Below are 13,776 nucleotides of genomic sequence, written 5' to 3'. Positions count from 1 at the left end.
CAAAAAAAAAAAAAAAAAAAAAGGAAGTAAGTAAGGCCTTTGACGTTTAACTGGACTGGTTTCCAGGAAAAGTGTTAAGAACCTGGATGGTATTGGTAGTTTACGTAAATATACCCCCTAATTCTATTCCTTCCTCCTACTCTTCTGTCTGAGCCCCTTCTTGAAAAATAGGCCACAAGGTGGGGCAGGAAATGGTTTCTTTCAGGTCACTCTCCCTTCCTACAGTCATAAGGGAGTTCCCCACGGTTGTGGTTTTCAAATGTTTTTAGGCCCCCAATCTGTTAGCACTGACCATTGCCTTTTACCAGGGCTACATCCCTGGAGTAATAGAAATGCTTAGCCTCTGTTTGGATACCAGTGTGTTGGCACCTTGTTGCCGTTAGTTGTGTTTAATAAATAAGAAACCCTCCAAACAAAAAGTTAGGCTGGAATTACTGTCTTGTAAATACCTATTCATTAAATAACTCGAAGGCCTCTAAGTGCCAAACCCTGTGACAGTGACCAGCAACGTGAAGACAAACCAGGTGGATGGAATTCTGCTGTTGGAAAACGTGCAGCCTCTGCAGAAATCATGTATGATTAATCACATAATGAATTCACTGTATGGTGGTCAGTGCTCAAGGCCTTAAAAGGAATCAGTTGTGCAATGGAAGTCCAGCTAATTACCAACATTTTGGGGGTGAGGGAAGTAGCATCTAGACTGAGAAGATGTAAAGGACATTCTAGCACAAGGGAACTGGAAGGCAAGGGTGTGGCAGTGCAGCACCTCAGTACATTTGGGGGAAAAACCATGTGTGGTGGAGTTGAATTGTACAAAGAACAGAAAAATGATAAGGGTGCAGGCTGTTGCTATCAGTGTCCATATGTTCTGAATCCAGCATGAGAGAGCAGATCTGAACCCACTGTGGGTCACAGTTTCACCTCCTCTGGTGCTGAAAGCTGAGAGCATGTCCTATGCTTTGGGGAAAATTTAGAGGATTTTCAGGGAAACAACTGATTCTATGAGGTGTTTGCTTTATGGCCTGATTTTTATGACCTAACTTCTGGATACTGTGGAATGCATTTCCCATATAATAATAGGGACCGTAGGAATGGAAGAGTCATGTTGGACCAGATAGAAATCCTCAGTGCCCAAAGGCAATTTTGTAAATCAGTACACTCTAAGAATGTCCCCCCCTTGCTTTCTTTCCCATACTCAGGTCTCCTGTCAGATGAGACAATAGCTTCTTTCTCTTTTACCTGTATTTTTCTTGATCTTATTGGAACATGACCTCTAAAACTGAAGAGGAGGAAGGAAGGCAGAACCAGTTGCAGAAAGCAATGAAACAGTGACATGTCAGGATCAGACAGGTGGTTGATCTTGACACACCCTCCACCACCTGTCTTTCCAGACCTCTCATGCTCACTCTAAATGGTTACCTGGTTACTCTGTTTTTGGATCAAATAGAGACACCAGCAACATCTCAAGGAAAGCTACATGTAAAATTTGGCAGGATAATATGGGTTAAAAAGAGGTGTGTAGCTCTAGGATTTGAATGTTGAAGTCCTAAATTCAAGCATTTACTAGCCCACTGCTTAGGTATACAACATTGGGTGATTCCTTACCCACTCTGAATATCATTTTTCTCTATGACAGGGACAATGCCTTCGTCCATGTAGGCTGCTATAACAAAAATACCATGGCTGTTATTTTTCTTACGTATTTCCAGGGGCAGCAAGCTGTTCTCCTGAGTATAAAGATTTCCATGCTTCTCTATTATTGTACATATACAACGTACTAAGGGATTTCTGTCTTTCTTTTGCTAATGTCTTAGTTTATTTTCATTTATTCTTTTCATATGCAAAGATACACACATTTCTTCTCCTTCAGACAAAACTGCGGTTGCAGTGTATGTATTGTACAGTCTTGCAATCTATTCCTCAAATGTACTGTGAACATTTTTCCCTGTCAGTTTTCTGTGGTGCCAAGTGTTTCATCATTCAGATCAGATCAATCTGATAACATTTACTGAAGCTCATTCTAGGAATGTAGAGTATACAGTGACACCTAATCAAAAATCCAAGGGCAGGGAGAGTCCTATGTATCTTTAAAATTATTTTAGCATTTAAAAGTATCTGGTATATGGCAAATATTGGTTGAATGAATGGGTTAATTGTATCAGAAAGCCTCCCAAGTTAGGAAAATCAGAATTAATTATTGTTAGCCTACCACTGCTATTAGAAAATAGTCTGAATTCCTGAGAATTGCCTTATTTCAATTCAAATTAATTCAGTAAATATTTAGTGAGCATCTGCTATGTGCCAGACACATACCTTTAAAGCATCTGTGGCCTTGTTGGAGAGACAGACACTACTCAAAGACAGTCAGACTGAAAAGCACTGTGATGCCTCAGTACAGGCTGCCTATTGACCAGAAGCTTTCTGACCACCACAGGCTCAGTGTGTCTGGAACTGTCCATTGGGAAAGGATGTTTTACATGTAACGTAAGAAGTAATAGTGACTCGACTTTCTAGAGAAAGAGGTTTCACTCAGAGCAGGAAGTCCTATTTGCTTCCTGGTGTTTCAGCTACAAACACCTCTTGGAGGAGCCAGCCTCTTCTTCCCCTTGGCAGGAGCTAAATCCTTGTCTCTAAGTTAACCTATGCCCTAAGATGTGCTAGAAAAGAGAGATTGCTTTTCCTTGAGGGGGACTCCTGATAGCTCCTATCCATCCCTTTCATCATCCCCTGCTTCTACAACTGGGAAGAAGTCAGGCAGAGTGGAAGTTATCAGATAATAAAATTTAGCTCAATATAAGAAACTACTTGAAATTGGAATAAACTCTCTTGTAGAATGAGTTTTCATAGACAGAACTATTTGAAATTGGAGGAAACTGTCTTGGGGAGTGAGTTCCAGCCTTGGGGAGTAAGATTTACAAACAGACACTAGATAAACTCTACATATTGAGTCAAGTATCTTCTGGGGACTAGGATTGACTAGAGTAAGTCTTCTCTGGTTGTCATGTGAACACGAGGCAGCTTATTAAATTACAGATTCTGGGGCTGCACCTGAGATTCTCCCTGTCTACAAACTTCTTGTTATGTTGATCCTGTTTTTTTGGAAGACAGTCCCCCTCGTATCAAGGAATAAGGAAAACTGACATTGTGCCAGGAAATTTATTTGTTATTTTGTTTAATGTTGTTTAGTCAATAAATAAATCTGGTAGTACCTGGGATGGATTACAGCAGAAACAGGAATCTAGGAGACCAGTCAGAAATTATTACCATAATCTAGGCAGCAAATATTGATGATCTAGTCCAGAGAATGTTGGGGCTAAAAGGAGGAGATAAATTGCAGGGAATATCACAGAGATAATAACTAAAGTTCTTGGGATAGATTAAATTGATGGGCTATGGGGAAAGAATTGTTAGAGATTATTATGAGTGGTGGGGAAGGTTGTGATTTCACTAACAGACAACTCAGAGATATTATGGCTAATTTGAAAAGAAAGGTACTAAGTTAAGTTTTAAACATAGAGGATATTGAAAACATGTATTAAGTGCTTACTGTATGCTAGGCATTATGCCACATATTTACTCTATTAATTTTCTCAACAATCTGCAAGACAACTACCATTATTAACCTTGCTTTACAAATAGTAACAGACCCAAAATCATTCAGCTAATAAGTGATAGAGTATGGATATACAGCCAAGAAAATCTGTTTTTAAAGCATCTGATGTGGTAGGTTTAGAGTTTATAAAGTTACTTACTATTATAGGCTTCTTAATGCCTCCCAATAGCTTTATTTAATATTATTATTAGCACCTTAATAACTCCCAACATGTTTATTTGCACCTGTGCTCATTTAATCATTTTATATTCCTTTATTCTCCCTCTGTATATTCATTTAACAGATGTCTATTGAGCGTCACCTATGTACTAGATTTGGGACTGGAGATACAGTGATCAGCAAGTACAGTCCATGTCCCCACACAGCTTACATATACTGAAAGAGGCAGGCAATTGTTACTTATGTATCTGATCTCAAACTATTATGTCCTGAGAAGGGAAGGAACAGTGCTATAAGGTAATCTTTGCCCCATAAACTAGGTGCAAAAAGGGAAGCTTCCCTGAGGAAATATTAGATCTGAGGTCAAAAGCGTAAGTAGACATTAGCCAGCAGAGGATGGGAAAGCATGAACACAGACCAAAATGACTCTATCACTTCATTCAGTCATCTTCCCCCCATTTTGCCCCTTCCCCTTAGCCCTGCCTCCTGTCCTTTCTCGCCACAGAGATGTCTGGCATGGAGAGTAAAGTGCATAGGCTCCAACTGTGTCTCTAGATGTTTACTCCTCATGCAGCTCAGCATCTGTTGTTTATTTTCTCTGCTGCTCTCACACCAGTGGCTATAACACTGCTTACCGTAGGATGGGTCCTCAGTAAAGATTTGTTGCAAGAAGTAATTAATCCACTAGCTACTTCAGTACAGTAGAAGTAGGAAGATGCGGAGGATAGTCCCTCTCAGGGTGAGGAGAAACTTCCTAACTAGAGGCATCAAAGTAGGAGGCAGCATATAGTAGTATAATGGAAGTGTCTGCACTCGGCCTTAACTCTTTGAGTCTGAGCTTTCATACTTATTAATTAAAGATAATCTTTGTCCTGCCTAATTTACAGGATTGTTGTGTGGGTAAGATAAAATAATCTTAAGTAAAAGACTAAAATATATTACTGAAAAGGTAAAGGTAGGGAGAGATGCCTTTCTCAGAATAAAATACCGATGCATCAGTAAAGGTATTATTGAAAAATATGGTATGTGTTTACATGTTTTAAAAATTTAAAGTCAAAGACACATTGCCATTAATCCCCCTCAAAATACTCCCCTCTCTTTGACACACTTATCCCATCAGTCTCACCATCTTCTGAAGCAGTTCTGAGGGTCCCTTATTGTGTCTTTAGTTGCACAGCCGTGTTGTCTTGATGCCCTGCGTTCATTCAAAATGTTGCCTCTCGAGGTCATTTTGACTTTGGGGAAGAACCAAATTTGACAGTGGCAGATCCAGTGAATAAGGGGGAAGAGGACACACTGTCATGTATCCTCAAGCCTGTCTGTGCTGGGTAGCAGTTTGCAGGAACATTCACCATATTTTTTATCACAGCTCATAAAGATATGTAAAGGGTTTTCAGAATTGCTTCAGAAAGTGGAAAGAGTGATAGTGTTAGTGTGTTCCAAGCCTGGGAGAGTATTTTGCTGGGAATTAATGGTAGTGTGTATTTTACTGTAATTTTCATCATATTTTTCAATCACTCCTTATATAAAGTTCTATTAGAACCATTTCTATTGCCGGGTTGAAATCGTGGAACTTCCAGTCCAGCTAGTACACGACACTCTCTTTGTCGTAGCTTGTAGTAGAAATTACTCTCTTAGATGGGAATTTAAGTGACTCAAACGCCTTCCAATTTGTGTTTACAGTGATTGTGACACATAAATCTACTACCATTTCTATAAGTTGCATTTTGAAGTTTTGAGTATATAATACCTGAGTTAAAATATCAAAATATAGGATAAATGTTCTATAGATCAAAATGCAAGAAATACTGAGAAGCTTGTTTTCTTTAATGGTAGAGAAAGATCTTTAAGATCTTCTGTTTAAAATTTTCTAGGAAAGGAGAAAATCCAACTGCTAATTTGCCCCAGAATGTGTGAACTTTCTGTATATTAGCTCTGCAGCTATGTTACCAGGCTGCAAGAAGAAAGGAGGTCTCTTCATCTTAATGTCAGCAATTGGGGTTCTGAGGAATTTCACATTACTGGGGTGGTCCCAGACACTTAGTGACTCCCTAGTGATCAAAACATCTTGCTGGCTGCTGGCAGTAATTTGCATGGAAACTGAATTTTACCTTAAACCTTTCGGAAAAGTGGAGAAGCCACAAATCCAGAGGCTATTTAGAACAACAAAGAAGGGTTGAGGTGCCTTTGCCTTCTGACAGGAGTGTCTCTGAATTCCTCAAGGAATTCCAGGCCTAGAGTTGATCCAGCTGGCAGGAGGTATCGATCTCCACTTGAATTCACTGAATAAATAATGGTTGCCATAGTTATTGAGCCGTCACAACTGGCTGGAGAGCAAGGAAAACTCCGAGGCCCCCTCCTGTGAGTTTGGCCCTGAGAAAGTCTAGCTATGAGGTTCCACAATCAAGCCCCTCCAGAAATTCAGCCACCATATTGCTCAGTTTCTCCCTCTCCACAGTGAACATGGGATCTGAAATACTGTGAGTAACATGAAGCACCGAAAGGAAGGGAAAGCTTAAATCGATGCACTGATATTTTATTCTGAGAAAGGCACCTCTCCCTAGCTTGTGACTCAGATGTGATATAGCTCAATGTTAACAGAGCTTAGTATCAGCAAGAAAGTGTTTGATCTTGTTACAGTTACTACAAGGTCTCGCAAAGGACCAACTGCCATCTTCTTCTGTTTTAACATTGCTATACAAAACAGCACTGACCTGGAAATTTTATAGGAAAGTAAAAAATCTTATCCAATCACCTCTTAAATATTTTCATATTTTGCTTCCTTTCATCCTTTTTCTACAGGCAGAATTAATTTTTGCTTAGATGTAATTACAATTCAGGTATGACTTATTATTCCACCCTTCATTTAATGTTATGAATATTCTTCCAATTTGCTTCATAGTCTTCATGCTTGTCTTTTTCCATGTCTCCAGAATCTTCCATTGTATAGATATACCATTATTTACCTAACAGATTTCCTATTCTTCAGCCCTTTATCTTTTTCCAATGTTTGTTTTTGTCCTTGGGCAGTAGACGTTGGTAAAAGGGTAGCGCTACACAAAATATCTCTGTGTATAGTTTTATTTTTCTGTCAAATTTTTCCCTTGTATAAATTCCCACGAGTGGGATTACTTGGTCAGAGGCTATTAACATTTTATAGCTCTTGAAATTTACTGCCGAATTTGCAGCCTGCTTTTATGCTTTTGGAGGGGAAATAAAACTTTAGACAGAACACCACTGCAGGCAGGATATCTCTTGAAGTTCACTCTTGGGTGCTTCCTCTGAGACAAAACACAAAGCTGTGTATTTAGTACAGATAAGCTACAGGGAAAAGTTTGCACCTGGACTGATTAGCAACTAGTTTCCCAGGGAAAGCAAAGTCATGCACTGCAAAGCTTTGGAATTAGGAGACTTTATTGCCTTTGTTGGATGTTGCAGTTGCTAACCACTTGCCAAGTGTCAGGCGTTGTCTTTGGTGCTGCCAGTCCCACGTGTGCAGCGCTGTACTGTTGACAGAATGCTTTTATGTAGCATCATCTTAGTTGTGCTTCACAACCACCCACGGAGGTGGGTTTTGTTATAATCACACTTCTCTTTTAATTTTTATGTAATATTTAAGATAGGAAAAATACAACAGAGACTGATGCATTTACTACCCCATATCCCCCATATTTTTACATGGAGCCTTAGACATTGAGCCTTAGAGAGATTGGGTCACACGGCTAGTAGGTGACAGAACCAGAACTGCACTTTGGGTCTGTTGAACTCCTCAGCCTAGCGCCCCTTTCTCTATGGGAAGTGGCATCGAGATGCAAGGTAGTATATGTGCTGCTGAAGCGAGCACACCGAGATGCAAGTTAGAGTCCACTGAGCTGTGGCTAGCAATTTTCATGGTTTTACTTTAATATAATTTAACACATCAGGGCTGGACAGGACCTGAGAGGTTATTAATCCAACCTCTTTTTTGACATGGTCCTGAGGAGAGAGGGACTTGCCCAAGTCACACACAACTAACAAAGCTGGGGAAAATACAGTTTTGGGACAAGAAAAAAGAAAAATACCTGGATAGTGGCTTCATTTTTCTGGTTGGCTTTTGATTTAGAGAAATTACTAACAAAAATTTCTCCAACTAAAATGACAAAGCCTAGGAGAAATCAGAAACTAATCCTTGATTTCCCATTAGAGAGATGTCTGTGTCTCTCAAGCACTGACTTTTACATGTAAATATACAGAGAAAGAAAAACTTTGAGAGCACTGGGGATATAGCTCAGTGGCACAAGCACCTGCCTGGCAAGTGTAAGATCCTGAGTTCAATTCCCAGTACAAAAAAAAACAAAAAGAATCACAGAAAAACTTCGAGATAACTGAGGCCACCCTCTTCCCTTAGGAAAGAGACCAAGTTATCTAAAGGCTGAGGGGAAGCAAAGGGTCTTGTGTTGAGTGTCAGGGTCCTTTCTCATCATGGGGAAATGCGGCACAGCTCTGTAACAAGAGGATAGAATCTGCTGGAAGATAGGATTCAAATCCCATCTTTTAGCAGCCTTGAGACTTTGGGGAAACCATTGAAACTTGCACATAAAATGGATCACAGTATTTAATATGGGGATTCTTTTCTATGTTGTTTTATAAAACATAAGAGTGGCATTTATGGGTTGATATATTATAAAATGCCTGCACCACATTCTTCCAGGTCTTCTCCCTTTCTCTGAGTTTTCATCTCCACAGCAGGAGGACATGTACATTTTGCAGAGTTCCAGGTATATGTAAATAGGAGTTTCAAGGAAAGAAGGGAAAATAAAGGAGAAAAGCTGGATTCTTCCCAATGCTGGTTAGCATGAAAACATAAGAATACACTTCAGATCAGGCTTTGCAGGGTAGCCCTTGCATTAGCAAACAGAATTAGCCTCCCTGCCCACCTCAAGTGAGACTGTCAAGATGGGAACATTCATTCATTTACCTGGATCCATGTCCTTGTAACTCTGAAAAAGAATTTCCGACTGACAGGATTCCTGTGAGATCTTAACAGGATGTGTACAAAATAATAAGCACCTGTCATACACTCATTGCAGCTGTGTGCCAGGCTGTGTGCTGCATTTGTGTTATTCACCTGTTGGCCCTTACAGAAACCCTGGATTGGGGTATGATCATTATCTTCATCTCATAAAGAAACAGGCTCAGAAATTAGAAACTTACTCAAGAGCATGCAGCAAGTAAGCGACAGTACTAGAATTCAAACCCTGGTGTTGTTTGATACAAAGACTATAACCTATCTCTCAGAAGGAGGGTATTTAAGTATGACCTCTCCTATTCCAAAAGGGACAGACCATGATTAGGGATTAAGGTGTATCTGCCTCTTAAACTTGCCTTTTTCTACCCTTCTGCAGAACGACATGGGTTAAAAGAACCAAAGAGAGTGGAGGAGCTATGCAACAAGATCACAAGCAGCTTAAAAGACCACCAGAGTAAAGGACAGGCCCTGGAGCCCGCCGAGCCCAAGGTCCTAGGTGCACTGGTAGAACTGAGGAAGATCTGCACCCTGGGCCTCCAGCGCATCTTCTACCTGAAGCTGGAAGACTTGGTGTCTCCACCTTCCATCATTGACAAGCTCTTCCTGGATACCCTACCTTTCTAAGCACGAGCAATCTGAGCAGGGTGGCCGCCTCATCTGCTAGCTCCTGCTTGTTAAGCAGAAAGGGATGGGGCTGGACATCTACGATTTTTCTGTCCCTTCAGAGAAAAAAACAGCTCCTATAGAAAACAAAGACATTTTCCTGGAATCTTTCCTGACAACCTAAAACCAGAAAACTTACAGAGTATTGTGTTGGAGTTGTGTTTTCTATTTAGGCTTTGGAGGGTGGGGTGGGAAGGGTTATAGTTCATGAGGGTTTTCTAAGAAATTGCTAACAAAGCACTTTTGGATGATGCTATCCCAGCAGGAAAAAAAAAAAAGGATAATATAACTGTTTTAAGACTTTCTGGGGAATATAATTATGGTTGCTTTGTATTTAAAAACAAGAACAGCCTAGGGTTGTTCGCCAGGGTAGGATACATCTTAAGATTGATCCCTTTAGAATACACTTCCTGTATCAAGGGTAAGTATGTGGTGCAAATAAGATAGAAACTCCGTTTTTGTAATTTCTTTCTTTTTTAAAAAATTTTGTTTTAACAAATGGTAAAAGACGATGGATTACCTACACATCAGACATAGCAAAACAATAATGGCTGTTCGCTTCCATATTCAAGTGCAATTTTTAAAGTGCTGTCTTACTAAGTCTTGTTCATGAACTCTCCTTTATTTCATATGGAAATTAAAAGGAAGCAGTCATGTTTGCAGATAACATGCTGATTCTCCTAGAAAAGGCTCCATCCACATGCCCTAAAACCCTTTGGAGGTATGGTCCATCCAAGACTTCCAGACCGTTCTTCATGGAACTCGATCCCTGTCGAGTCTCTAGCTGTACTGATGGGGGATTATAAAATGGATTACATACACTTGTTTTGGTTGTGTTCTATCAACCCTGCCAGTTGTACCAGCTTACTGATACATTCATTCAGAAATCTAAGGAGCATTTGATGAATCAGTCAAGTATTTGATCCCCAGATGAGAACATGCAAATAAGTAGGAACTGGGTTATACAGGGTAAACACCAGGGATAGTAAGGAGATATATATATATATATATATATATATATAATCTCATATATATATAATTTAATTTTTGTTAATGGTTAAAGAGATAATTTTTGGAGAGTGGGCAAGTCTTTTTTTTAAATAGTATTAATGTGAGTACCAGAAAAGATTAGTGGGCTGCGTTTCAACATTCCGTGTTCGTACTCCCTTTTGTATGTTTATACTGTTAATGCCATATTATTATGAGATAATTTGTTGCATAGTGTCCTTATTTGTATAAACATTTGTATGCACGTTATATTGTAATAGCTTTGCCTGTATTTATTGCAAAACCACCAGCTCCTAGCGGCTGAATTACAGAATAATTAAATGGGGTGTTCACAGTGACTTGGATACACCAATTAGAAACTAAGCAAATATATATATAAATATAGCAGGTTACATATATATATTTATAATGTCTTTTTATTAACCATTTGTACAATAAATGTCACTTCCCATGCCCGTTATTTTATGGTTCATTTGCAGTGACTTTTAAGGCAGTACTGTTTAGCACTTTGATATTAAAATTTTGCTTATGTTTTGCTAAATTCAAATAATGTTTGAAGATTTTTAGGTCTAAAAGTCTTTATATTATATACACTGTATCAAGTCAAAATACCTTTGGCCATTTTGCTAAGAAACAAACTTTGAATGTCAAACTGATGTCACAGTAGTTTTCATTAGCTTTAAATCATTTTTGCTTTAGGCTTTTTAAAGGAAAAGTAACAAAACTATGCTGTTTATATTGTCATTAAATCATACAATCAAACAAATGCCAAATGAATTGCCTAATTGCTGCAAATTATAACCTAGATAACAAATCATATAATTTTTTCTGAGTCCTTCTGATATTTGACCATGTATTATGTTTGTGTGAGCTTTTATGAAAGATTATTTTTGTATCAAGATGATAGGATCTGAATCGCTGGGGTTTTGAAATGTTAGACTTGGAAGGGCCCTGAGTTGTTAACCAGTCCAATCTCCTGCAGTTCATAGAGGAGAAAATGAAGGTCCATTGAAAGGCAAAAGAGTTTCACAAAGTCAAACAGCTAATAACAGACTCAAGAATGCGATCTAACTCACCTTTCCATGGTCTTTTATCTCAACTTTCTGCAGCTGTAAGAAAATAAGCTTTTAAATATAATCACTAATATTAACATTTTACCTGAAGATAACCACAAATAAAGTAGTAGTTTGTATTAATTTTTTGAGCTTATATGCAAACATAATAAACATCATTAAATATCAGGAAAGCTAACATTTCATACAAGATAGCTTCAGACCAAATTCAAATTGAATTTGAATAAATTAGAAGTACTGTGCATACATAACCTTCCTGTGCACCATGAATACTTGGAAAGTTAATCCTTGCTTTTGTTATCTCTGAAAAGGAAAAGCAAAGCAAAACAAAAACAACAAAAAAATGCTTCACTTGTTATTTTTACATCCACCAGATTTAAGAAAAAGGACTTTTTAGCTGTCATATCTTATCAGTTGGAAGGGATAAAGAAGCTTTTTAGTTATAGGTCCAGACACTAGTGCTGAAAATAATGATTATAGCCAGTGGTTTTTTTTTCTGTCTTCCATAGTTATTGCAACTATGAGAGCCTCCCCAGTCATGCATCAATTTCTCTCCCTCTCTGTCTTTCTCTCTCTCTCTCTCTCTCTCCCTTCAATGTTAACACACAAATTTATACAGAGTGTATGACCACACTAGCTCAGAAGAAGACAGCAAGCATTAAAGCAGGTGATTCTTTCAACTCTCTCAATATGAACATGCCTTCCATGGGCAGAAATCAGGAATCCACCAGCTGTTAACGGAGAGTGCCTTGCTTTTATTTCAGACAGCAGAGTTTTCCCGACTTCCTCTACTCCTCTAACAGCACTGCTCTTTAGTGTGTGTTAACCTGTGGTTTGAAAGAAATGCTCTTGTACATTAACAATGTAAATTTAAATGATTAAATTAAATTACATTTTACCAATGGCTACTGGTGTGTTGAATAAGCATGCTTCATTTAACACTTTCCTCTTTATCATTTATATAATAGTATTTGCTGTGAACACTTAAACACATCCCAAAATGGATTTTTTAAAAGGTTTAGTAATGCTGGAAAATTAATAGGCATTCTGAATTGGAAATAGATTAAATCTCACTGATTGGAAGGAAGGACACTCTAAATTCAATAACCATTTATTGACTACTTCCTGGGGGCAAAGCTCTGCTGGGTGCTCTGAAGAGATACAGACATGTGCAGTGTATGAAATTCTATTTCTTTCCCAACTGTATATAATTTAAAGGCAGCTAACAATTTGTTGCCTAACAGTATTTTTTAAAGCAATGAAGGATTTGGTTTTATATCAAAATGATAGAATATTGTTTGTGAACTAACATGTATAAAAATCAGGGCTATAGTTTTCAAAGATTGGGCAGTGCTGTCTGCCTTTTTGTTTAACCCACTGCTATTACATGTCTTAGAAGTCCCTTTTTTTGAAGGAAATACAAGTGCAACTTATTCAACTCTACCTAAAACATATATTCTCAGTACAAATACAGTTTGTGAGTGTTGATGGACCTCAAAAGTAGAAACGTGAGACCTCCCGTAGGTTAGCTCACAGTTCATACTATTTCTGTGACATTTAAACCTCCCGTAGGTTAGCTCACAGTTCATACTATTTCTGTGACATTTAAGTACAGTGTGTGGTCTTAGAGCCAAAGCCTTCTTGTTGCTTCTCAACAGAACTTTCATTACTAAAGCTATAAGACATGACTAGTAAGAAAAGGAGAGACACAGTGCAGCACCATCCTGTGTAGGTGTTAAAATATTGGTATTCGGCCAAAAAGAAAAAAAAATAAGAAAGGGTTATGTTCCTTCTCGGAACAATAAGAACAAAGTGTTCGTTTGAATGGGGAGGGGAACAGAAAAGTTAGGGCCAAATCAAGGACACTTACCTGTAGTTGAATCTTTATGTTAAATGCACAAAGATAAACACAGAAAACTCATTGTTGACATTTTCTTAATTGTGGTAAAATGCACATTCCATAAAATTTATCATCAACCATATTTAAGCGTATAGTTCATTCATGTTAAGCACATTTATAACATGCAACCATTCTCCAGAACTCTTCTGCATTTTGCAAAACTGAACCTACACCCATTAAACAACAGTTCTCCATTCCTCCTTTCCACAGCCCCAATAACCACCCATCTGTCTTACAAGAGTTCATATGAATGGAATCAGACAGAATTTGTCCTTTTGTGACTAGATTGCTTTGCTTAGCATGTTGTAGCATGTGCCAGAATTTCTTTTTTAAAAGGTGGAATAATATTTCA

The 13,776-nt window shown here is 38.4% G+C and overlaps 1 protein-coding gene across 3 annotated transcripts in view; it reads left to right on the top strand.

Annotated features, from left to right (window-relative positions):
• The window catches only part of Nr4a3 (nuclear receptor subfamily 4, group A, member 3), a 38,078-nt gene extending 25,656 nt beyond the window's left edge, over positions 1-12,422 (top strand). For all 3 annotated transcript variants that reach the window (XM_005382820.1, XM_013513314.1, XM_005382819.1), the window contains one exon: positions 9,157-12,422. In XM_005382820.1, the coding sequence (XP_005382877.1) occupies positions 9,157-9,404 (248 nt within the window). In that variant the 3' untranslated portion in view covers positions 9,405-12,422. The remainder of the gene's footprint in view (positions 1-9,156) is intronic.
• Positions 12,423-13,776: the final 1,354 nt, after the last annotated feature.

The sequence above is a fragment of the Chinchilla lanigera genome, unplaced genomic scaffold, assembly GCF_000276665.1.
Source record: "Chinchilla lanigera isolate Chin_1 unplaced genomic scaffold, ChiLan1.0 scaffold00018, whole genome shotgun sequence".
In the NCBI taxonomy this organism is placed as follows: domain Eukaryota; kingdom Metazoa; phylum Chordata; class Mammalia; order Rodentia; family Chinchillidae; genus Chinchilla; species Chinchilla lanigera.
Note: the sequence above shows the minus strand (reverse complement) of the source record. Positions and strands in the feature narration are given on the sequence as shown.